Source organism: Andrena cerasifolii, chromosome 1 (assembly GCF_050908995.1).
Source record: "Andrena cerasifolii isolate SP2316 chromosome 1, iyAndCera1_principal, whole genome shotgun sequence".
Taxonomy (NCBI): Eukaryota; Metazoa; Arthropoda; class Insecta; order Hymenoptera; family Andrenidae; genus Andrena; species Andrena cerasifolii.
Genome location: NC_135118.1, coordinates 23,758,352 through 23,785,644, shown reverse-complemented (window position 1 = coordinate 23,785,644; position 27,293 = coordinate 23,758,352). Strand labels below are relative to the sequence as shown.

General features: G+C 44.2%; 1 protein-coding gene across 1 annotated transcript in view; it reads right to left on the bottom strand.

The window, feature by feature from the left end:
* The window catches only part of Pdk1 (Phosphoinositide-dependent kinase 1), a 645,970-nt gene that overhangs the window by 536,466 nt on the left and 82,211 nt on the right, over positions 1-27,293 (bottom strand). Inside the window, exon 2 of the mRNA XM_076816063.1 lies at positions 15,072-15,101. Coding sequence (XP_076672178.1) covers positions 15,072-15,101 — 30 coding nt within the window. The remainder of the gene's footprint in view (positions 1-15,071; positions 15,102-27,293) is intronic.

Genomic DNA, 27,293 nt, shown 5'->3' with positions numbered 1-27,293 from the left:
CAGAAGAAGTGAAGAGAATAGGGATCACCTTATTTTGAGCCAGAAACACCATCCTTCTCTCGAGACACAACTGTATTTTTTATTTTTTACTTCAATATCTTCTTGTTAGTTTCGTAATGTCTACTGTGCAATAAAGAATTATTATTTTTATTATAACCACAGAATATGAATGAACTGTCACTAACTCAGGGCTCAAGATGAAATAAAAAAGAATCTTGACTTCCACCAGAAACGTTCGCTTCGCTCATCCCACTCAGCAAGGGTAACCACTTTGCGACACGATAGACAGCGGAAGTGACCCTGCCAGGTTTAGAATAAGGTGTACGAAAAGGATATAACGCTTGCCCAACTAAACAAGGCCCAACGATAACGCGACAATACGACCATAGGCAGAACATTCAGGCAGCGTTTACGATTATTTTTTACACGTGTCCCACGATACATCCCCATAGTCTGGGAGTTAATGGAAATGCCGTGGGCATGGCAGCGCATACTAAGCGGCCTGACCTCCCTCGGCTTTGACTTTCCTTCCGACTTTTCCTCGCAGACGGCGATGCCCTTCTCATAACTTCGTTCGTCGCGAACCCATAAATTTGCCGCGACAACGCATAAATCAGACGTGCGTGCCCGAACGGAGCCGAGCGGAGGAAGGAACGAGCGAGCTAGCGAGCGAGCGAGCGAGCGCAAGCAGGTACACGCGGCTGGCAAGCGATCAGCATTCCAGCCGCGAACAGAGCCTTCGATACACCAGCCGAGCAGAGTAAACACGATCAACGGTACAACCAGGGGGATGCTTCTTCGCCTCCTTCTTCGTTCTGTTCCGGCCGTCAAGCCGTGACACGAGCCACGGGGAAGGAGCGCGGGACGATATCCTGTTAGCGGGGCGTTCGACGCCCGATGAAGCCACTCGGCCGTTGGGCTCTATTTATCACCGGCGACGAAATTACGCGCGAAAAGAGAGCAGGAGGGGAGGCAGAAAAAAAGAGAGAGAAGCTAGAGGTCGGGAGAGCGTAAAAGCGTGAAATATAGAAATCGAGTTGTCGAGAGCACGTTCGTTACGATCCCATCAGGGGGAATCTATTAACGAGGAAACCCCCGAGAGCGAAGTGGCCCCGCAAAAATTTGCATTACTCTCTACGAGCCCGGCCCGCTCGCTAGAGCTCGTTTCAATTAATTTGCCTGAAAGCGACTGTCCGCCTTTCGACCACCTCCCACCACCCCTTCGCTCCACTCAAAATCGTGGCACCGCTTGAAACGTCCGTGACTATACAACGAACCATCGTTTTCCGTGTTATTCACGGAGACAGTAGTTAAGGGATCATGCTCAGTCAGGAGGCTGAAAAAAGGGTGGTCTTTGGAAATTTTTTACTCCAAAGCTATATAACATTTCTCAGAAAATCTTTTTTCCTTTTACGGATTGCATCTAGTACCGTACATCGTATTTTTTGTATTTAAAAATATTTATCAATAACTAAGTTATGGTCCATCACTCGAAGGTTCTCTAAAAAAAAAGGCTTCTGCGGTGACCACTGCTGCTCGAAAGTCGATCATCTGAAATAAAAAATTCAAACGAATTTACTTATTATATTATATTATCTAGTAATTGAACGAAGGATTTTTCTAAATATTGATTTGGGAAAAAATGGCTGATGTTTAAAGTAAAAGTTTCAATTTTTATCATAAATCATGCCTTATTTTCGTCAATTAAAAGAAAACTAAGCATCGGATAAAAAAATCCTTCGTTCAAATACTAGATAATATAATATAATAAGTAAATTCTTTTGAATTTTCTATTTCAGATGATTGACTTTCGAGCAGCAGCGGTCACCGCAGAAGCCTCTTTTTTTAGAGAACCTTGGAGTGATGGACAATAACTTAGTTATTGATAAATATTTTTAAATGAAAAAATTACGATGCACGGTACTAGATGCAATCCTTAAAACGAAAAAAGTTTTTTGAGAAATGTGTTATAGCTTTTGGGTAAAAAATTTCCAAACACCACCCTTTTTCGGGTAAGCTTTGAAGTTTCATTAGAGGAGATGGGAAGAAGGGGTTCTAGTGATCGTGGTCGATATTTGACTAACAGTACGTACTTAAGTAGTTCCTTTGTCAATAAATATAAACTTTCGTTACAGGAGGAGAAATAAAGAAAAGGTAGAAGAAATCGTAATCGATATTTGCCTACTGAATTTCTCCATCGATGACCTCTAAAGTCTCATTAGAAGAGAGACAAAGAAAGGAGGGGTAGAAAAGTGGTGGATCGGGCCTAGACAGGCATCGTTGGCGTCCACCATCCCGAAAATCGTCTTCGCCTGTACTCTGATAGGTGGTACTTGGAAAAGAAGCTGGAAATGATCGATGACCGGCCGATATTGGTAGCGTCATATGGAGTAGCATATCCGCCAGCTTGCTCCCATAATGGGCGACGCCGCAACCTTTTTCCCGACGCGCTGGAGATGTCACGCCTCCGGTGTCACTCCAGCAAATTTCTACTTAACGACCCGCGGATGTGTGTGCGTCTGTGTGTACCGCGCACGGAGGCGTCGCGCGTTTATTTCGCACGCAGCAGCTTTTTCACGAGGACTTGCGACGCATCAATCAGGGGCTGACGGGACTCGCGAGCTCGGGAGAACGGGGGTGAACGTGAAACGGGCGAAAGAATGGGACAGAGATCGAGAAAGTGCGCGCAGCTTTGGGATGCTTTGGTATCTTGTCGGTGGAGTCGTTGACTGTCGGCAAAATGAGTCCACGCGGTGGCCACATGGGAAGCTAATTTGTTACTGGACATCGCGAATTGAGGATCGCTTACCGGGACCTACATTTCGATTACCAATCCATGTTAGAATTATTAATTGCAGATATGCAAACTTTCTATTAATAAGATTCTTGAATTAGGCATAGTGTCGTGACATTTCCTCTTCTCGATTACTTCTTATGTTAGTGCAGGTATTAGAATTATTAATTGCAGATATGCAAACTTTCTATTAATAAGATTCTTGAATTAGGCATAGTTTATTTATTTATTTAAGTATATCAACGGTATAAACCCTTTGTTATAAAGAGTACAAATCGCAGTCACACAAGCATAGAACAAACAATTAGAAAGTAAAAAAGTATTATATAATTAAAAGAAACAAAAGCAGAGAAGTAAGCGCAGAAGAACCATTAATGATAGCAACAGAACTAAGTAGATATAAAACATCATAGTAATAATAATAGCAGCAAACATAATAGTAAAAGTTAAGTGGCATGGGAACTACGAACAGCGATCAGAGCAGAGCGATTAAAGGATAGTGTCGTGACATTTCCTCTTCTCGATTACTTCTTATGTCAGTGTAGGTATTGCTAGAGGAGCAATATCGAATGAAAACTCTTCAAGAAGGGTGAGATTAATAAACCAGGACTTGAGGAAAATACTTAAGCAAAGAGAGCCTAAGGAGATGGAGGGGTAAGAAGAAACAGGACACGTGTCGACCGTGCGAGAAAAAGTAATGAAGGCAGTCCCGCCCCCTATCACCAGCCTCCCAGCTCTTAATCAATTATTCTTAGAATCGTCCACATCTCGCCCCAGTGGGGAAGGGCAGAGGGACGATTTCACTTGAAAAATTGATCGAACCAGCCTCCATCTAGTACCGAGGCGCGCTTTCTTCCTTGCGACGTGGCGTGAAGAGAAGGTGTAGGTCGAAGGGCACGCGGCTGGCAAGGAAAAAAACGGTCGAAAGTTGACGGTGCGGGGGTAAGTTGAGCACAGGGAGGATGCTGGGAGGGCGGGGCACTTAATTCGACGGGGTGAAATCGAGGGACGCAATTTTCTACGGATTAAGATCGAAGGATGGCTGCGATCCACGCTCGCGATCGGCTTCATTAGGCGGCGAGATTAAATAAATCGCGCGTGGACGGCGAAATGAAAAATGTTGGAATTAGCTGGCTCCCCCTCTTGGGCGCAATCTTGCGATGTCATAAGTCTTTGGGGCGTGCAACGTGCATCGGGGGTAAACGAAGTCTGTAGGACGACTGAAGGACATTGTTATTCCACTGAGATGTGAACATCCGTTAAGATCTTCCGCTGCAAACGTTTAATCTTTCGTAACTATTATATAGAACGAACGAAGACAGCTACTGAACCGTTTCTCGTGGTTAATCAGCGTGTGAAAAACTGTCTGAGTCGTGTTTATATAATTCTTATCACATATAATGTATTCCAATGAGTTTCCCGTTTATACCAATAATAATAATAATAATAATAATAATAATAATAATAATAATAATAATAATAATAATAATAATAATAATAATAATAATATCGAAGTGTTTACAGCACTGTGTACCTAGTTCGAGCTAAAAGTGTGTCACTGTATTCTGTCTCCTTCACATGTGAATCTATCAGACTTGACATCCCTCTATTGACGAATAAGTTCGCGAGATGAACTCGGAAGCTTCCATTCCAAAACTCAATTCCAAATCTTTCACAAATCCCATATTCTTCCTCTCCTTCGAACTCTTTACAACCTCAACCGTCTAACTTGACCCCCAGCTCCTTCGAAATCCCCCGAAATCTCCCGAAACATGCTCCAAGAGCGATCCCATCAGACCCAAGCATCCCTCCACTCGGCAGCCTCGCGAGACAGTTCGCAGCAGCAAGGGTGGACGTCCAAAAACGCCGCTCCCCATGTTTATCCACGGCCAAATTCGACAGCCACAAGTATTGACTCAGGTGAAAAGCAAGGCGGGGGTCGAAAGACACTGTCCGACGGACAAACACGCCCCGAATCAAATGAACGTCCACGGGAAGCAGCGGAGACCGAGGAGAATGACTGAGCCACGGCTATCGTCCTCGGCTCCGCGAATAGGAGCGAGCCATTCGGCCTATCAATTCTCAATAGCCGGGCGCCCTCGAGAGTGCTCGACTGTCCGACAGGGAGTGGAACGTAAGGGTTCGCGTCTCGCGGCACGTCGAATTCTTCAGTCGTTAGGCGCGGGGACTGTAATTGACGTGGTCGAATAATGGAGTGCTGCTAATGGGCACAAAGGACGAACGGCTGGACGCGCTGACGGTGGGTGAAAACCAGTGGGAAAGAGGGCCGGAAGAGTGGTGTACAGAGAGAGAGAGAGGAAGGGGTTGGCGAACGGTCAGAGCGAGGAGCTCCTTGCGATCCAAGGGAGACAGGGCGTTTTTATCCCGTTTCCAACCCCCTATCTGATCAGGAATGCCTCTCACGACTCGAGTGATTTATTCCCTCCATTTCTGGGGATTATTTTATATATAGATCCCCGGCACCCACTCTGGACGCTGCTCCGTCGCGTCGCGTCGCATCAGCACCGTGTCTGCCCCCTATCACCCTCGACATCTCTGCTGTCCCACCCGCACCCCCGAGCGATGCTCCTGCTTCCGGCGATGCGAGTCTTTTGGAAAATACAAGTATTTCGAACTCCCTGACTCGGCAGCTCCTCTCCTCTGTATCGCGTCGCGAAGGGGGCCGTTATTTCTTAAATTCCTCGCCACGAGTTAGCGCCGCCGCGTGAATTCCTGGCGGGAGGGTGTCGCCGCTGACAAACTGCAACCCCCCGCAACGACGTTCGACTGCGTTCCTTGGCTTTATTTGAAAGACGATTACGTGGACTTTCAGGCGAAGTTACGAGCTGAGGTAGTGTGCTAGGGGTGAAGCGAGGGTTGACTAGTTTGTAGGATCTACTACTGGCGAATTTGTTTCGTTTACACCTGCGGGTTGATGTGCCTGAGTATCATAGTTTGAAAGACAACAGAATGCGAACAATTATGCAGTACCTAAGGTGAATCTCCCAATTTATGCTCATGTCCCCATTTCTGATCATTTCGTATTTTTCTTATTATTATATGCGTCACGTTTGTACTATAGTTTCAACAAAATAATTCTAAACTATTTAAACATTTACCAGAAATACGGACATTTAGAGCATTATATATTTAGTTAGAAATTACTAATAGTTAACAATCATGAAATATCTTTCTTAAATAGTTTTTGAATTGGTTGATTTATTATTAAAGAATTAATCAATTACTCTGCAAATTTTCATCGCAAACAAATTTTTTACACCCTCTTTATGACGAGTTATCTCTTAAATCAGCAGAAATTGGGACATTCACCTGATGTAATTTATGGTGCCAGAACAGCTGATTGTAGTTTAAATAAAAAAAACTTCGTGGAGCAAAAAACTATTGAGTTTCCATTGTAAAATATTTTTATATCTACTATAGATTTCAAAGTGTACAGGAAAATAGAAAAATACACTTTAACCTTTAAGGGTTAGGTTGTTTTCACGCTGAAGAACCAAAGAGTAGCAGAAAAAGAAAGTTATCTGTCATTTCTATTGAGGTCCCCTACAAACTTGCAACGTTTCAAGAAAATCGGAATTTACGGATTACCGATCTTCCCTTGTAAGAAGAACTCATAAGTATTATAGTATTAATTTTAGCCTCAAATGTATTCGTCACGAAGTGGAGAATGTCTTTTGCGCAGAATGCCTGCGTTCCACCCCCCGCTCTCACAGCTAAATCAGTATCTATCCATCGTGCTTGCGGAAGCAGTTCGAGCAGTTTCGCTTCTTTTGGTCCCCGCAGGGTTAGCTTCCAAGAAATCATCCCACCTAATGGAGGAATCGGGGAGAGGCGAGTGAAACGTCCGTGGATAGCGCCAGGCGGTATCGCCAAAAACTTTTTTTCCCAGCTGAATCTCTTGGATCACGCGTGCAGCACGAATCCGTTGTCGACTTTCGCGCGGGATGCTGCGAGCGCCACGGCACCGCCATAAGTTTCGAGATTTGAGAGATACCGGCCGACGCTCCACTAAATCACCGGCGATCATTCACGAGATTCCGCCAGATAAGAAGCGTGGAACGTATTCCCTCTGCCAACTTCCTTTTCCCCACCCTCGTTCCACCCCCGATTCTTCTTCCTCCGCCGCCGGTTCTCAGCATCCAAAGCGACTGTTCGACGCGGAGGATCACGTGCCGCTCCTCTTAGAGAATTCCATTAGCTCCGGCACAAATAAACCGTTCTTTTTCCGCGCAGCTATCAGCGGCTAACTGGTAATCCTTGACTCGTCGAATTAATAGGGGACACGTCCTCCGTTATGCGCAAAGGGGTTCGTTCGGTCAAGGCTCGGGGAGATCGGGAGAACGAAGCACGCTTCGTATCGATGGCAAGAAGCTGGAGAATTACGCCTTCCCGCTTAACCTCGTTAAGACTTTAAACTTATTCCCTCAGCAGGATAATTTGCCTGTTCTCTGCAGCGCTCGCTTTGGAAATCAAATTCAGCCCTTTCCCTTGTCGCGAACTGCTATCCGGCCTTTTTGGCTCCTTCGACTTTTCGCGGGGTTGGGGCGATATTTTATTCAAAACGACAGCGGGCTGATTAAGGGAATGTTCTTGACGGTCGTTGGGAATTTTGGGCGCGTGAAAGAGTTCCGTTCGATTTCTGGGGAATTGGGAGACGAAGTACGGCGAATACGCAGTGATATTGTGACGTTGGAGTGTCTGTGTGATTTTTCAGACGAAACTACAGTGAAAGATGTAAAAGTGGGCGGAGCTACCAGCGCCACCACTCTAGGACGTGATTGGGTGGGGATAGCTCCGAACTAAATTCGAAGCTTCCTGGCGATCTAGTATCGAGGTACTGCTGTTAAATACATGTCAACTTAATATCAATATACTCACCTATAATTCTACAATATCTTAGTCACAAGTATGTACACTGTACGTGTACTCTTTTATTTTCAATGTAGACCGCTGCTCAAAACGGTCACGTTGCGCATTTTCGCAATTACAGTTGCAGCAATCGCGACTAGACGGTGACCAGAGCAGTTTCCCTCGTTACACGAGCGAGCACCTTCGGTGACACCGCGTTCCAGGGAAATTTAAAAGCGCCGCGGCCCCGCGATTACTCAGTCGCGCGTTATAGTTTCACGAAGATTGATTTACGCGCGGCGATATTTCACCGGGCATCGGCGCGCGTTACTCTGCTTCCGAGTAATTTTGAAAAAGCTTATTCGCGTCCCCCCCTGGTGAGACGCCGCGTCGTTTTCCAGACGATAACGCGTTCCCTTCGTGTCCACTGGCCTTTTTACGCCACGAGATTTACGACCGGCGAGGAGAAATTGGGTGAACGATAACGAGATGCGGTCTTCGCGGAACTGAAGATCGCGATCGTGAATAATTTCGCGATCAAGGCTCCCTTCCTGATGGCTCACTTCTACTTCGGCTAAATTCCAATTCATTTCCAATCAAAATACATATCAGAATTTTTAAACATCGATAGGTCACTTGGAATATAATAAATTTCATCAGAGTTTCGGAAATTCGGATTTCGAAAAATCCTTCGTTCAAATACTAGATAATATAATATAATAAGTAAATTCTTTTGAATTTTTTATTTCAGATGATCGACTTTCGAGCAGCAGTGGTCACCGCAGAAGCCTTTATTTTTAGAGAACCTTCGAGTGATGGACAATAACTTAGTTATTGATAAATATTTTTAAATAACAAAATTACGATGCGCGGTATTAGATGCAATCCTTAAAAGGAAAAAAGATTTTTTGGGAAATGTGTCATAGCTTTTGAGTAAAAAATTTCCAAACAACTCCCTTTTTTTCGGCCTCCTGACTGAGCATGACCCCTTAAAGGGTTGATCGAGTTCGATGCCGCACAGTGGTTCAAAATGCGATTCTAGCTAAGCAAAATTATTTTTGTCATTATTATTTCCTGTACGGATATATAGTTCAAAAGTATTTACACATTTATTATTTATAATGTTATTTATACTTAACTGATAATAATCTAGAAATATTAATTTGTATCGAGAACACCTGTATTTTTACTAACACACAAAATAATCATAAATAAGTAGAAATGACATTAAAAATAATAAATGAGTAAATACCTTCAAAGTATATATACGTACAGGAAAAAATAATGACAAAAATAATTTTTCTTAGCTAGAATCGCATTTTAAACCACCGTGTGTCGTCCTTACCACTCCGCCAGCAATATTTCGCCGATAATACGGACCTCCGACGTAACATTTGCCCCCGAAGTTGCTCCAAATCGTCCGACAAATTAAAACAAACACGATACACCCCCCATCGGTACATTCAACCGACATTACGTGACGTGGTACCGATCCGCACGAGTTACGCGATCGAGAGCAAACCTCTCTGCCATTAAGCACAATCGCGTGCAACAAAGCGGGGAGAAGCGGGAAAAGATCGATGAACGCTGGAAAACCATGCAACGGAATCCATAATAAATCGAACTCGGCCCGCGTTCTTCCGCGGCAGCCTCTCCTTGTTTTCCCTTCGACGGATATCGCTGGACGTTCAAATATTTGTTATGCTTATCGCGCGGAGTTCGCGACGCTCTGTTTGCCCTGAGTCGAAGCGTATTTTTACTAAATAACCCCGCACCCCCGTGGAAATCCATAAATATCGTCTGCGGACAGGTTCGATGGAAAGGTTTCGTTGCCTTACGCGTAACGGTCGCGCGAGAGCCAGCCCGGGGGCGAAAGCGCGATGGAGAAACGGTTTTGGGGGTGTGCTCCGGTAAAAATACGAAAATTCGCCGTTTCGTTTCCATCGATACCAGATTAACCGTGAAAAATTGCCATTTCGTTGTAAAAGCGGGCGGGCCTAGCCGCTGGCCATTACGACGGTGGTTGGCGAGGGAGAATTTTCTGTTGCCGTTCGCGGCCGTTCCCTTTTAATTCGTCAACGAGCAATAACAAATATTTATCGTTCTGCCCATTATTCCGCGCACGGAGGGGAGGGGTGAGTAAATAATATTCAGGGTTGAAAAGGAGCCTTGGCCAACCCTCCGCGACGCCATTACCGCGGCCAAAGCACCGGAATTATCGGGTGTATCGTTGCCGCGGGGCCACCGCCAGCGCGCCACTTCCGTCGCGAGTGCTCGACCGTAGAAGAGAGGGAATCGCAACAAATCACCCCGATATCTTGGAAGCCACGCGCCCAGAAAGGTAGGGGGAGGAGGGTGTGGGTGGTTCGGTGGGCAACGAGGAGAGAGACACGGGGCGGAGGAGCCTCGAGCACCCCCGTGGAAGACGCAAGAACTTTTCTTATTTACGAGCGAGCTTATTTCCTCAGGCTACTGCATATGGATATCGGCGTAGAGACGCCGCGCGGATGCGAGAAACGGCCGAGCGCACCGTGTGGAACTTTAATGGTACCTTCCAGGCCCTCTTTCCGCCTCGATGGCCGATCCTCCACCCGTTCCCCATTCGCCGTCGAGAGCCACCCTCGCCGACCGCGAGCCTCTGCACCTCACCGCGGCCCACGGCTCGCCACGCGATCGAGGGGCTACACGATGTGTTCGAGTGGAGGGCTTCCTTGCAATTCCGCTGGCAGTTCTGTTCACTGTTGTAGTTAATTATTATATGGTTGTTCAGGGGATGACAGCCTTGAAAGGTTAATGTTTGCTTTCCTTTTTTCCCCATAAGTATATCTTGGAAACTATAGTAGACATACAAACTGGTAAAGTTAAAATTTTTTATATAATTTAATTCTCTGTGGTAGGGAACGTTTCTTTATATAAAATTTAAACTCCAAAAGAGTAAAGTAAACTCTAGAAAATGAAAATTCGCGGTAATTCTATTGAGGTTCCCTACATGCTGCAAAGTTTAAAATGAAAACAGAAATTCGCTTGTAATTTATAAAAAAAGTTGTAGATATTATTACTTGCTAAGGTTTGATTTATAGTGAAGTGAAAGTTGATAAATGTGTGGAGAGATAATGAAAAGTTATAGTTTGTGATTTACAGTTAAGGTTTGAAAGTATTGCAAATGAAAAGTGGTGAGCCAGAAGCAGGTGCCTCTGCAACTTTCAATTCATCGATTACGTTTAGAGACAGCCCTCCAATTTGAATTTAGATTTCCATCCAATCGAACAATCGCCCGCGCATCGTACAAGGTCTGCTGACAATTCATTATAATAAACGCACCGAATATCAACTGAATTTCTCGAGGTTAAGTGGATGGTCCTTCGTGTGGTTTGGGTGACACCCTTTCGCACCGCGCTCGAGGCTTCGATAACGAGGAACTGTGTCACGGTCTTGCCACCTTGATACGTTCGAACTGACAGCCCCCTCTCCTCCTTTTGCTCCCGCGAAAGGGGGAAGGGGGTTTAATGACGCGTTCCGAGAAGAGAAGACACTTCCAAGGGATGAATTTTGTGCTGATGAATGAGACTGCTCCAACACTTACTTGTCGGAAGGCTGGATGAACCTTGAAACTAATTCATCGAGGTGCTGGGAAATAAAGCATGGCTGGCAGTCGGAAATGTGGGATACGCTGCCACTCTGATGGATTTGCACGCAGACACCACCAATTGATAATTTCTGTTCGATTAAAAGCGTACCTATATCGGGAAGTTTTGATGGAACGAGTAAATGAGATCAAAGGAAAATCATTTAATTTTTAGGGGAGCCCATTCAGGCAACTGAATAGCAAGGTACATAGGTACCTTTACGATTTATCTGGCAAACAACGTTAATTTGATTAGTTGCAAAAATAAGTGATTATTTAGACAGAGATACACACACCGTTACCTTTTATACCTAACTCCATTCAAACACTTTACCCCGATGAATTTGGCAGAAAGGATGCATTTCGTTCCTCAATTACTTAGTTGATTGGCGACCGTATAATGATTAAACGGTTGCGAAGTAGGTACATGCCAGGCCAGTGCAAGTAACTTCAATCGCTTCGATAACTGTGTAAATATTCATTTTCACAAAAATTGATGAAAGAGGTTAAGTCGCAAGATGTTGAGGGCATATTATTAACCCTTTAGCGCCGGATGCGTCACATAGTATACATTCCCTTTCAAAGTGGAATAAATTCGCTGTTTGCACCAGATTAATTTTATTCATTGAAAAAAAAGATGGACCTACCTGAACCTTGTATTCATTTATTTCGTGCATTTTAACCTCTGAGAGAAATATATAAAAATTCAGACCATTTTTAATGATAAAATAAACGTGACATTTTTCCACTTTACGTTCCTCGTCCCACATACCAAGGAAATATCGAGAACCTTACACTTGCATTGCCATTTCAAAATACCTGCATACATAAATAATATCTTAAGTAGTATCGCACCTACAATAATTTCACTAATTGTCTTTATAAATTCATGCACGTGATGCAACGGAATGGCGACGTAAAAGCCTGCTTTCCCTGAAATCCTTCATCCACAATTTGCAGCGCCCTCGTGGAATTTAAACGCGACGTTGGCCGCTGCTTAAGACACCGTTAAACCACCTCGCAGTACACTTATTTTTACGAGTATAAAACTTGCCTGGTAGCCATGAAAACTTCGCGCTCTGTTCGTCCGAAAGTCGTCCAATAAAGTTAAGCTGCGTGCTTTAAGACCGTTTCCAACGGGCGCGCGCCCGCCAACACGCCGACAGGAATTGTGTTTAAGAAAATTACCCGAGCCCCCCTCTGGAAGAAAGATGGAACGACAAGAACCTCTCCCTCGACCACCAGATAGTATTCCCGCGAAACGAAAGAAACGGGGACCAGAGCGCTCGAACTTACGCCGTGGCTGTTGCTGAAATTCAGTTTCCAACGTTATTTAATTCTACGAACACCGCTGATCCGCCACTAAACACGTCTTTGAAATTCCAAATGGAAGAATAAGATCTTGAAGTTGGGAGGGTTAGAGTATGTAGAGGGTTGGAATATGTCGGGATTTTCTGAAGTATGATTTTTTGTAAAAATGAACATTTGAAAGAAAGACGTCATTCTCTGTCTAAGAATTGAGTATAAAAGTGTCCGTAGCAAAACCGCTACATATTTCTTTAGTACCCGAATATCACGTAGAAAAATAAAATGTTGGGGTTTTTCCTCTAGGTCCAACAGCTTTGCAATTATCTTGCACAGCAAGTTGGCGCGCTCCGGAAAAGAAGCTTAAGTGGATCGGTCCCAGCGACGCCATTTTGTTCGAAAGAAAGAAACAAAAATTTTTTTCATGTACTGCAATAGTTATACAATAAATGCTTTCTTACAGATTTTTCACTATCTTTATCATTTTCCCCTCCAAAAAATCTTAAAGATAACAGCTTTTTTAGGCTCCAAAGTGGTGTAACCCCTTAAATTGTTTGAAAGTAGAATTGATGATGTTCGATCTTCTTGTACCTACTTTTAGATGACATCTTCGGGTTGAATATTTCTTCGTATCGAGATTAGAAGAAGTTAGAGAAGTTAGAGTGTTGTAAAGTGGGTCAAATAATTGCACAGAACCAGAAACTTCAATAAACACGTCTTCGTCGAAGTGAAAGAATTACCAGCTCCACGTATCAGTTTTTTCCAACAATTTCCGCTGAATTTGTGCCAATGAGAATGTTATCGAGAGGCCGAAGTTACGAGCGGAGAACGCACATGCGCTGGAATGTCGGAGACGCGAAGTGGAATGTTTGTAGATAAGAACGATGTAATTCACTGCGTGTAAGTCTTTTATGATAAGCAGTGGGAATACTTTCGAGCAACATTTCTGCAGTCATTTAAGAAGTCTTACTACATTTTAGCGAGTTTCTGTTGCAACAGGGCGTCAAAGAGTCTTTCATTTCTTCGCGAGGGAATATTACTGTTATCGAAATCATTGGGAAGGAATATTATTATTACCATTTCCTTTTTGAAAAAATACAGTTATTACAGAGTTCCTCTCGAAACATCGCTATTACCGATTTCTTTGCGACGGAATATTATTATCTTTTATTCCCTCGCGCGTCGCACTTCTATCATCCGATCTCTGGATTCAGGTGTACCACAATCGCCGATTCCTTCCTCGAGAAACATTCTTATCTCGGCTAGGAAGATCCACGGGGAACGCGGGCCAAGGAAGTAAGCGAATTTTCCCCACGACCAAAGAAAAAGTGAATCTAGCCAACAAGAAGGAATCGTATCACAGGCAACGCGCTATCCACTCTGTGGAAGTAAAGTCTCACCGACTACTCCCCGGGTTCAGCCCTGAACGATCGCGCCCTGATCTCCCGACAAGGTCCAGAAATTCGTTTCGTGGTTAGTGATGGACAAGATTTGTTTGAATTCTGCCAGAAATCCCCAATCGTTCTTGCAGGCGAGAGGGACAGGCTGTCGGTCCCTTCGCTGAGATTGGATGCAGGATTTGCCGGCGAAATCAGAAGACATTGCCAGACCCGACAGAGGAATCCGAAAAGAGAGCGAGAAATGGGGACCATGGTCGAGGGCACGGAAACCCACGATCTGTATAATAAGCCTTTTTTTCGATTATTCTCGGGCAAAGAAAATTCGCCCAGCTTCGTACACTTGGGGATCGGATTAGAGGGGAGAACAATTCTTTGGGTCCCTCGAATATTTGTATTTAGATGGAACTAGATCACATTCCACTCACGATCAAAGCATCGAAATGTTTACAAATACATATTCACCCACTTCCGCGTGCCTCCTCCAGAATTTCTGATGAAACTTGGTTTGAATCGTGTTAGGTATTGCGCACAGGGTAAACCAACCAGTAATTGACCGCATACCAGTGAATGACCATTAGGCAAAGAAATGTCAATTATAAATTCAAACATTATTATGTGTTTATAAATTGAGTGTAGTTGCACGTTTAATATCCTATATTTTTAGTTACGCGTATTAAGCAAACATTAATAAGTACAATTCTTATTAATAGTATGCGGTCATTTATTGGGCTTCTACACGTTTTGCATTTTATAATTGTTTCTTTTTTAAATTACGATAAGAATAAGTAATTATTTTTATAGAAATTTCAAGAAAAATAAATTTAAATGCAATGTCAACCGTCGTTTTGTTGTTATACATAAATATATTCGAGTATTAATCTCAAAGGTCCATAGATTCAACAATTCGGTCATTCACTGGTTGGTTTGCCCTATAGAGTTTCTACTGTTTTAATTCAGTTTGAAGAGAATTCACAGTTTTGGAAAATTATAAAAAATATCTTTTGGCGTTTACCTGAAGTTTAACCGTTCCTGCACTTCGATTGGAGATACTAGAAATAGAAATTGTTCTCGGACTCACCTTCTCCTTCTGCGACGGGTCATCCTCGATCTGAAACAGAAAGCGGAGGAACAATTACTGTTATTATATTCTATTTCACGAAACGACGGATTTGTATTTTTAGCAATCCAGTAAATGAGAATTGTCTGAAGGCTATTTGTCCAGTTGTTTGCTGTAAAGTTATCGATGCAAAAAAAAAAAGAGAACGTTCCCGCGGCGAATAAACTGAGGCGAATATCGAGGATATTTCGGTATTTGTTTTCGATTACTGGCCCAAAAATACGCGATATCGGTGCGGGCATTATCGAAATCCACGCGCTATTTTTGCCAGGGCGATTTATATTTAACCGCTATCTCGCGGGCAATCCGCCTCTGTAAACATCCTCGAAATGGACCATCGGAGCGTTTTCGAAAGATAAAAAGCGGTCATTGGTCGCGCGATTAAGCGGCGTCAAGATAAGAGTCCATTGCGATCCAATTACCTCTGGCTCTCAATGGGGGGTAATTAATCGCGGGCAGGCCGATGGCTCGCTCGACCCGCGAGTATCGACCTAGTAATTGTTTAACCAAGACACGCGGGATCACCGAGGTTCACGCTCGTGTAGCCCCGGCCCGAAGGTTATCCCGCTGATTTCGCGTCACGCGACCGAAGAATGGGAGATACGAAATTTGCTAATTCTTCCATCACGCGGCTCCCTCGGAAACTTTTACGACTCCGATAGCTCTCGTTCCGCGTGGACGTCACGATTCGATTTTAATCGTTATCGAGCATCTTTTGAACCAGATGGCCTAGAGAATGTCTCCAAGCCGCAGCATCCTCGATTTTGGAAATACACGTCCTTCGAGAAGAATGTGATTCTCGTGATTTCTGGCCGCCCGGTCGCGGGGCATCCATACTTCGGTTACGATACGGTTACAAATGTCCACCATTTCCTCGGCGCGTGAGTTACGCGCAATATCGTCGAGTATCCTGTGGAAAATTAAAAAAAAAAAGGGGGAGAAGAAGGAAAGCGATAATAAATAACCGCGGAGACGCGCGTGACTTCACGTTCGATGTATCGCTACAAATCACGGGCCAGCGCGGAAATTAAACTCGTATCGGTAAATCGGGGGCGATCGGGACGCGTCGTTGATATTGAAATAAATGTCTCTTAACGCCCTCCGACGCGTCGTTGTTCCTCGTTCTGCCGCGCTTTAAGCACCCCCCGTACGGGCGAATTCCGAGCATCGTGAGCGAGGACGGGGGATGCCGGGAACAGGGGAAGAGTAGTGTGGAAGAAAATGCCACCATTTACTTGAATCAGCTGTAAACGGCAGAGTTTGTAACTGAAGTTGAGAGAAACTAGGGGGTTGAAGGGGTTCAGCTATGTCTTGCCGCATTGCGTTAAGGGGGTGCACACCTTGTAATTTTGTGTGCTCAAGTAATTTTTCTGTGAATAATTGTAAACAAAAGGAAATTGCGGCTTTGAAAAGAATTTTTTTTTTTGGAAAAGGACAACTTGGGAGACTTATAAAACTTCAACAAATTAATGAAGAAGTTATCCAGTGTGTTATTTGCAAGCAGAGTTGGGAATTAACTAAATAAAAAAGGATCAAATGAAAGTTACTTTAACTTCAGATTATTCGAAGAATAAAGTTAATTTTTTTATGCGATGAAAATTTATTCGATGGACAAAGTTAACTTTTTAATTCGACGAGAATTTATTCGATGAATAAAGTAAACTTTTTTATTCGTTATTCGAAATTTTATTTAAATATAAATTTTGCCGATTTCTGTTTGCAAGGAATCATTTGACAAAAATTTGAGTGCAGTGTACCGAATGTGAAGATTGATGCACAGATCAGGAGAATATTAATTATTACACTTGCGATGTTTGTACCAATAAAATTTGAAAAAATCTTGTATTGTACCAATTAAATGCCTTTTTTATTAACATTGGTAATCATTTAATTTAATAGTTGATCGGTGCTGGACGACAATTTTTCGTTTCCTAGAAATTACAACTTTTTTACATTTGCGAATTATCAATTCTTATTATTAAATTTCACAAAAATAATTTCCCTCTTATTAACTTCCATCTATACTACAAACACGTTTTTGAATTTATGATTTTTATCGACTCTACCCCAAGATATAACAAAAAAACTTAGAGCGGTCGGTACTGCACGACTCTCTCCTGCAATATGATAAAAATCGTACGCTACATTGAAGAAAATCTATTTTTCTTGAAGTTGAAATAGGAATTTTTTATTTTGTATGTTCCGATCGCTTTTGGTGCTGGAGGCCAGCTGAGGGCACACAATGTTGTACAACTCCGCCATTTTAAAACTTTGAGTAATAAATAATTTTTGTAAATAAAGTTCAAATGTTGCCTAACACCTCCTAAAAAGATCCCGATATTTCACTGAAAAATTACCTATGAAAACAAGTTTTAAATTTACCGATTCTTTTAGGCCTACAAGGTGGTGTACCCTCTAACTTCCAGATGCATATATAATTACGTTCAGTAGAAACGAAACGGGGGGGAACGAAAATAAAAAATTGCAAAAGTATTTAAAAGGCAATATTCGACGTTAGCGGCTATTTAAATTGTACGAATGACAAATGCTCCAGCCACGGAGGTCCTCCTCCGTCGCCACGGGAAGCCGAAGAGGAAGGAGAAGAAAGTACATTAACATGCCGGGCATTGCTCGCGACACCCCGTCGTCTCCGATGCTTTTTAATTTTCACCGCCGTATTGTTTTCTTTTTCCCTCAGTCAGACACCCCTAAGTATGTTTACATGCACTACTTAACCCATTGTCCTGCGTTGACGCGTTTAAACGGTACGAGGAAGGGAAAGAAAATAGTCTTGGGGGTCCAAGCTCCCCCGACGGGTCTGCGAGGCTGCCATGAATATTAATAACATTCTTACGCCTTCTGAAAAGCAAATTTTAGAATAACAATAGCCACCCCTACTTCTTCATCCGCCACAGGAGCGTTAGTGACAAACTACCCTCGGGCGACGTTAACTTCGGCGACATAATTTCGTAACTTCCAAACGGCGTAAAGACGAAGGATTACACTTACATCGCAGCTGTTCCAGCGGCGTGACATTAACGAACCGTCCATCGTCGGCTCTTAACTTCCACCTTACGTCCTCGCGAAGAAAACCAATATCGCGAGCAGGCCCGCGAGGCGCAGGGGGGTGGAAGATCGAAAGGAACGATACAGGCCGTAATGAACCGCTTAAAAGTTCACCAGCATCCCCGGTCGGGTGAATATCGTAAAAGACAGCGCGCGGTCTGGTTGGCGGGTACGAAATGGCGGCGCGATAAAGACGCCGCCGTGGCTGTCACCGCGGCGGCCCCCGTGCGACGACGCTAATCGCGGCACCGCGTGTAACCGATACGGGAAACAAATGCTTTTTAATCCTACGCAAGCCGGCCTCTCTATCTCCGTTCGTAGACGCTTAAGCACATTTACATGACCTGGCTAACCCCATTACCATCCACTGACGTGTCCAGGGGGATGCAAAAAGGCAATAAAGAGGGACAGGGGGAGCGAGGACGGCCGGAGGGAGATGGAGAGAGGAAGGGAGGGCAGGATCGATGTGGGGTGTAAAAGCGGCTTCCTCGACGTGTAAGGTACGAGTGTAAGGCTCTTAAATGGTTATTGGATTGAGACCCTGCTCGAACGAGCGGGAACTTACTTGGCGATATCCTGTCGTGGTAGCGGCGCGTTCATGGTCGGCAAGGGGGCAGGGACGAGCACGGAGGGAGGGTGGATTCTGAGTACAAGGGATGGATAGAGACAGGACGAGGGAGAGGACAGTGTGACGGCGAAGAAAAGCAAGAAAAGGAGGCGAGAGCGGAAGACGGTGCAGCACGGGGGAACGGGCGCAAAGGAACGGCCCTCGCATCACAGGCCACACACGTACCGTGTAAATAGAGATAGCGGGCCGAAGAGGGATGCAAGAGGCAGGGAAAGGGAAACGAGAGGACACCGGCGTGTATATACGCAGGGCTGATGCGGATATTCGTATGCTCGAGGTGCGCGCCCGACCACCGCAGTAGTCTCGCTGCCGTCTCCCGTCAGCCGGCTAAGTTTTCTTAACACTTTATTGCGGCCCATTGTTGCCTCGCCGCGGCGGCACGGCGCAACTGCCATGTGAAACATTTAGTCGCAGCCGAGGGTGGGGAAAACACTTAATTTCAACCGGCGCTCTCTCGCTCCCTCCGCCAGCTTCTTTCAATATTCTTGCGCCGGTTCAGTTTGTAGGCGGGACACGTGAATGTCGTAACTATCGCTCTCTGCTTCGTTAACGGACCCCCCGCTGTCCCCCGCCTTCTCTCCCTACGTTAATTATGCACGATAACTGGTGCAGCAACGGTTGCAGGCGCCTAGAAAAAGCATCTGTGATGCTTCCTGAGATGTTCAGCTGGTGGCTAGGGGTAGAGGTTCGTTAACGCAGGGTTCTTGCAATATTTCCAGAAAATACTTGGCAGGAGTAAAGTCTTAAGTGCGTCAGTGAACTGGGAGATATTTTTATTTGTGGAAACGTCGGATCGAAGGGTGGGTGGAAAAACGATTGTCCCTTTTTTCGTGGTTTTCCGATTTATAGCATATTTTGTTGGTAGCGACTAGGAGCACAGAACTGTCGAATCACTGGTTGTAATGTTCAAATGTAAGATAACGTTAAAGATTTGGTACACTGGTTAAAAACAGGTAATAGGGTAAATCCGGGAGACGCGGTCGGGCCTAGAGAATTAATTGTTCTAAATCTTAACGCACTTTTGCATATACACAGATCTAGAGTCTGAATATAGCGACTCGACCAACTCTCCGGCCCGACCGCATCTCCCGGATTTACCCTGTCCACTTTGCACTGGAACAAAACACTTAATTTTCTCGATAAAGCTATTTTGTGACATTCACTGATTTTCTCCTTACCCTTCAACTGATGTCATAGAATCTAGAGATTGTAGGTGGACAGGGGGAGCTATGGAACTTGATAGCTTTAATTATTTTCCATCTTTGGGGGACGATTCGTATCCTTTTATATTCGATAACTTAGTTCAGAGTAGCCTATAAGCTTGTATTGTTATTGTATCTCGTGTTAAGGATTCTCTTTGACTCGTCGATGTTAATTTCTTGGAAGAAAGAATATTAACCCTTCGAGCTAATATTAAACTCGTCCTGACGGAAAGTATCTCGTCGCCTGGAGATTTCCACGGTTTTTAATAAAAACAGAATATCTTGAAAACAACTGCGCGTAAATGTAAGAAAGTTTAAAGGGCCGTTAATCACGAAATAATACTTGACAAATACGCCATCAAGATACCACAATCAATGCATCTTATAAATGCTACTTAAGGGGTCATGCTCAGTTAGGAGGCCTAAAAAAGGGTGGTCTTTGGAAATTTTTTACTCAAAAGCTATAACACATTTCTCAAAAAATCTTTTTTCCTTTTAAGGATTGCATATAATACCGTGCATCGTAATTTTTTTATTTAAAAATATTTATCAATAACTAAGTTATTGTCCATCACTGGAAGATTCTCTAAAAAAAAAAGAGGCATCAGCGGTGACCACTACTTCTCCAAAGTCGATCATCTAAAATAAAAAATTCAAAAGAATTTACTTATTATATTATATTATCTAGTAATTGATCGAAGAATTTTTCTAAATATTGATTTGGAAAAAAATGCCCGATGTTTAAAGTAAAACCATTGCGCAATCATAATACATGTTCGATTTCTTTGATTCCATAATCACACGAATCCCGTGTTCACGAATGGAAGGATACAGTTCTAATACCGCGGCCACTTTCCACCGACTACCCAGCATCAAGAGATTACTCGCTTCCGCCATAACAAGCAAAGGACGAGCAAAGAAAGCTACAAAAGGCGAACACGCCAGAAAGATACAAAGAGTTCCGCGGGTCAATGGAAGACCGCGGAACGCGTAATGAAAACAAATTGCGAACTGTCTCTCGCGCGCCCCCCACGATAAGACAAATTAAATCCCCCTCTCCACAGTGCTGCGTAGATAATCTCGCGCAGCCCGAATACAGGTAGAAGAGTGGTGGCGAATGGCAATGGCGCGCTGACATTAAAAACAGAATTCTGAGATAATTCTCGCAGATCCGCGTGCTCCCGATAAACCGCGCGCACGTGAACCGCATTACAATGCTTGCCGCTGGTCTAGCCGGAAGTCGGAACGAGCGAACCGACGAAGAAGAGTTGCGCTGATCGTTAGCCACGTCCCCACCCCAGCTCTTTCCTGCAACTTCCGCTCGTGCATGCAATAGCGGCAGCGCAAACAGCAACAGCCTCCCGCGGCGAACTGTTACCGATATTACCCTGCCACTTAGTTACCAATTTACTTGGTCAGATGGGAGGGAGGGGGTTGGACGGTGGTTGGCGGTGGCTGTTGGGTGGCAGTTTCCGCGATTCACGCGCGTTTACATGTAAATCCAGATGTAAACCGGGGTCATAGCCAGTTATTGCCCCGGCAGTGGGCACTCGAGGCCGAGCCGCAATGTCGCCATTACAAGAACGTTTTTAAGGCCTCCTCAGCCGCCCCCGCCCTCTCCCCAAGCTCCGTCGTGCGCGAGCACGCGCCTGATAACGATGGAAATTAACCTACCCTCGCGGCTTCGCTCCGCGAGACCCACTTCGTCGATTGAATCCGAATCGCGGCACCCCTCCTCGCTGGACAGAGAGACGGAGAAAGGTGGACGGGGTAGTTCATGGTGCGTGCGATTTAACGAAAGTTTAAGAGAAATTTAAGGGGTCATGCTCAGTCAGGAGGCCGAAAAAAGGGTGGTCTTTGGAAATTTTTTAATTAGAAGCTATAACACATTTCTCAAAAAAACTTTTTTCCTTTTAAGGATTGCATCTAGTACCGTGCATCGTAATTTTTTTATTTAAAAATATTTATTAATTACTAAGTTATTGTCCATCACTCGAAGGTTCTCTAAAAAAAAGCTTCTGCAGTGACCACTGCTGCTCAACAGTCGATCATCTAAAATAAAAATTCAAAAGAATTTACTTATTATATTATATTATCTAGTATTTGAACGAAGGATTTTTTTATCCGATGCTTAGTTTTCTTTTAATTGACGAAAATCAGACACGATTTATGATAACAATTTTAAACTTTTACTTTAAACATCAGCCATTTTTTCCGAAACCAATATTTTGAAAAATCCTTCGTTCAAATACTAGATAATATAATATAATAAGTAAATTCTTTTGAATTTTTTATTTTAGATGATCGAATTTCGAGCAGCAGCGGTCACCGCAGAAGCCTTTTTTTAGAGAATCTTTTCTTTTCCAAACCTTTCTATCGGTGGAACGAGTCTGGCTCATCGGGTGGGAGCTGGGCTCGCGCCGCTCGAGACCGTTTTTCTATGAGCGGGGTTAGAAATCGCGGACTTTTCGCCGTGCGCGGGAAAAGCCCCGAGCGGCGCGGCGCGAGGGCCCGCGAGCTCGCCAATTAATTCGAGTGGCGTGGCGCAATTAATTTGTTTCGGGCTGCGGATGCCGCTCGTAAAACGTGCAGATAAAATTAATGAAACGGGGATACGGCGGAGGCCGCCTCGACGCTGCGGTCGCCGAGGGGAGGCCGTGGCGCGGAGGGACGAGCGAGGAGCGGAGCAGAGTGAACAGGGGCGAGCGGGGAGGGAATTGTAATGACGAAAAAGGGGTTGAGAGCGGTTGCACGGACAGGCAGAAAGCCGACGACTGAGAATTATATCAGAAATAATATTCCGCGTGGTGCTTCGATGAGATAAACCATGCTGAAGGACGGTCGAGTGGGAGCGACGCGGGGCGAAGAGGGTCGCGGAATGTTTTTCAGGGACGACGATTCAAGCGAGGCCCCACCCTCCACCCCTCTTTGTCCTCGTTTCGAGACACTTTGTCAGCGATAACGTTTCCAAAGATGAGCGCGGAAAATCTGGCTACAGAGGTATATACGTGCACGAATATTTGTCACTTTAAGGGGGGAACGGAGGCGGAAGTGGGCGTACAATTTCGCGGTGCGCCGAGAGCCGAGGCGAGCCCCTGAAACGGCTTGTTCCGCGAATAAAAGGTGTACGCTCATGGTCCCTGAAAAGCCGCGTAAATGAAATTTTTATATCTCTTCGAGGGGCGTCTAGGGTTGCTCTACGGCAAGATGACGAGCAATTTAATTGCGGCTCCTCCCACCGAACGCTCCGGTTAACCCGAGCGCTCCTGAGAGCCGGGCTTTTGGGATTTCAGTTTACTGGGAGTTACTATGTACTCGATACTTGATATTCGAGGTGAAATTCACGTTACGTAATTCTCAGAATTAACTTCTTTTATTCTACTACGACCGGTACGCTCAAATTAACGATTTCTTTCTTCGAGTTATTAGAGATATAAGGTAATTGGTGGGGAGATGCGTAAGGTTTCTTATTTTTATAAAAAAATTTAATATATATATTTCTATCAAATCGACAAACTTGAATTGTTAACTAAAGCATATGCTATGGAACGAACACTACTAAATTAACAAAAACTGTATGTTTACCTATAAAAATAACAATTCTTCTGATACACGATTTGGCATCTTCCCTCTAATTACCTTAATATATTATATAGGGTAACTCGGGGTATGGTAACAGCATCTGTGCATTATTTAAAAAATTATTGAGGAGTGGCATATTACCTGCGGTGGCATATTACCCCGAGTTACCCTATCCTATAAATTATTCAAATATAATATCTTCCACCGCTGTGGACAGGTAAGAACCCCCATATATTTCTTCGCGGAAATCAGAAGAGACTTCGATACGGAGAATCACCGCGAATCAAAGGTCCAAAGTGCACCGTTCAACGATCCATTCATCGGCTCGTTGAAAAATCGACGCAAGGAGTACGGGAACGAGTTAATTGCGACTAGCACTCGACGGAGGAACAATTAATTCGTCCTTGCGCGACACACTGTGAACCGAGGAGAGCAGATCCTCGCCGTCAAAGGCACGAGCAGGGCTGGAGGGTGGAAACGGAGGGGAAACGTCGCCGGGGACCCTCTCACTCCTGCCGAATGCCGAGTGTACACTCGATTCCGATTGTTTTATCGTCGGGCACGCGAAACGGTGAAATCGCTGCGATCGCGGCACCAGTCCGTCCTCCCTGCTTCGGCGCGAGGGAAAGGGTGCACGAGTGTCCTCCTGGGTAGCGAGTTTAAGAGACAGAGAGGAACCGGCACGGAGGAAAGTCGATGGAATCCCTTTTGTTTCTCGATGACGAGCGACAAGGGAGAAAGAGATGCCAAAGGAATGGGGGCGGAGGGACGGGATAGGGTTAGCCAAGGGGTGGTCGCGCTTATTCCGATACCGCGGCCCCGAGGAGCCTGTAAACGATCCAATTAAATTTCGCGCTCTTGTAATCCGAATGGGCCGAGTTCTGTTGCATAAATAAATTTATAAGGTTATGTCCGTGGATCTCATTTCCTTTGTACCTTCGGACAATTCGGCTCCTCGTCTCTGCTACTCGCGAGGGATAGAGGAAGGGAGGAAAGGGTTTCAGCAATTTATTTATCTCTCCGCATCGCCTCCTCGAGAAAGGGGGTGGAAAGGCCTCTTCGAGCTTCTTCGGCCCTTCGACACGCTGAAGGGTTGTCGCTGCGAAGGAGGACTGTTTCACGGGCGCACCGGGAAATATATGTTGCACGGATGACGACGCGGAAAGTATCAAAAGCCGGGTGATTTATGAATAAAGGATTTATGCGAGCTGTCGCCGGTAATGGAGGAGGCGAGCGTCGCTCTAGGGAAGGGTTGAGGAGGACGGGATATTAGTGTCGATGAATTTTCACCGAGATTCGATGAAGAGTTACATAGGTTCGCGGTTTTAACAGATAACTGATACAGTAGAAATGTAACGGAATTTGGTGAGTTACTTAACAGTTTGATTGTATGGAATATACATACGTAAGTTTTTACAGTCGAGTTTACATTTCTGGGAAAAAGACTACAGTAATTACTTGCTGCGAGGTTTTTTAGTGATGTCAGGTTTGGGAGACCTCAGAAACAGTTGATGGGTGAAACGCGACATGCCTCAACTCTATCTCCTTATTCTATCTCTTACTCATTACAAACTTAAGAGCTTGAATGAAATGCAATTTTAAAAAAAATAGTACTTTGATACCAAACGCTGAGGCGTAAATTTCGAAATAGACAAAATTTGATGGATATTCAATTGTTCACTATTCCAGAGGCGTAACGCGTTCGAATTAATTAAACAATAGCTGGTCCCTAGTCGATCGAAGGAACGATAGACCCCAGACTTATTGGGATTCATCGCGACTTTTTACGCCGCTCCTATAAATTACTGTTCACCCGCAGGGGGAAGACAGTATTATTCGAGGCTTCGAATATTTCCATCCCCCCTGAACGCCTTAACCCAAGCAGTTCAATAAAATGTTTTACAACTATGACGTGCCGCGCTCGAAGGAACCGCGCAGGCGGAAAATTAAATTCAGAAAAAGGAAGGAACCAACGGGTACGCTGCGTATTTCCTAACGTGCTCGGTTTTCCATCACCATTTTCTCCATGTCATACACTGTGACCGCTGGAAAGACGCTACAACCGCGAAGAAGAGGATTCCTCGCGAAGAAGCGAGTAAAAGACACAGAATAATTGCTTCCTCTGAGAAAATCAATTATAGTCACAAAATTTGGTTGAATCTGCAACATTACATTCTCCGTAAACGAAGCCAGAGGAAACTTAATTACAGGATTCAATTCCAAAGTCGAAAAGTTCCATAAGAAAAATATATATTGCATCAATTTAGTTTAACAATCTGCCTGGCGTCGACGTGTTTTCACGCCGACGGATTTGCAATTTTATTGTGTCTCACCTTCATATTTTCTGGAAATTATAAAAGTTATAGAAATTATAGAAATTATAAAAAAGTATAGAAATTATAAAAAAGTATAGAAATTATAAAAAAGTATAGAAAGTATAGAAATGATAGAAATGATAGAAATTATAGAAATTCCAGAGTTAAACAAATTCTAGAGTAAAATACATTCTAGAGTTAAATAAATTCTAGATTTAAATATAAAATCTAGAGTTAAATAAATTCTAGAGTTAAATATAAAATCTAGAGTAAAATACATTCTAGAGTTAAATAAATTCTAGAGTTAAATAAAATCTAGAGTTAAATAAATTCTAGAGTTAAATAAATCGTTTTCAGTGATAGCAATCACTAAAAAAGGGCCTGCCTTCAAAGAGGTGCTATTTTTCAAAATCTTGCGCCACTCAAAGTGCCCATTTAAGCATTTAAGGTCCAAGATCACCCCCCACACGACTTCCTCGCGCATTTACCTCGACATTGTAGCTTTTACTCGTTCCTTCCACGAAGAATCACCTGCACGTGCCGTTGTAACGGACACCCGTATTTACAGTGCCGTCGCGCATTAGTATAATCGCGTTAGGCGCGTGCCCGTTAATGAGCTACGCGATACCATTATTTCCGTCCACATTTACAGGTATTATAAATTGGCGATCGTACACTAACGGCGTACACACATGGCCCCTGTAAACGTATTACCGCGGCTCCTCGCGAAATTTACACTAGGCGCGCTGGTATAATATCGTCAAAGGGCCGTAGTAAAACACAGCCGCGGCGCGCACTACAACCGTGCACAATTTAATAGGCAAATTAGTACAACCAGTGTAGCGTTGCCCATTTAGCGCATAATTTGCTACCCCCCTCCAGATCGATCGATCGTGTCAAGGATTTTAATCGTGTCCGTCAATATAATGTTTATCTGACTCGACGACCACCCCCACCCTCAGCATCGGTTACGTGAAGCTCACTTGGAGCTGGCCACGACCACTAGCAGTTAATGTTTATCGATTCCTCGACCGTTGAGAATAAAACGTCGGATATAATTGGAAAACGTTCGTGACATTTATATCCGTTTTCCCGCGCTAGTCCAAGAGAGAGCGCACGCTTCCTACTGTGCCGTGTGAAAAATGTTTTCGATGCGGTGATTTCGAAAATTAAATTTTGCTTTATTCGCCTTCGACCCTCCGGAACGGTTACCTGATAGCTGCCATCGTGTTTGGCAACGCGTCGACAACCTTTTGCAATTTAATTTTCCTTCGGTTACTTTGAAACTTTGTCCTTCAACGGCAGGGTGGAGGGTGTTCTTTTTTTTAAGCGTTTTTTTATTGTTTCTGGTGGAAATAAAATTGGATATGTCGATGGGGGAGGCTGGTGG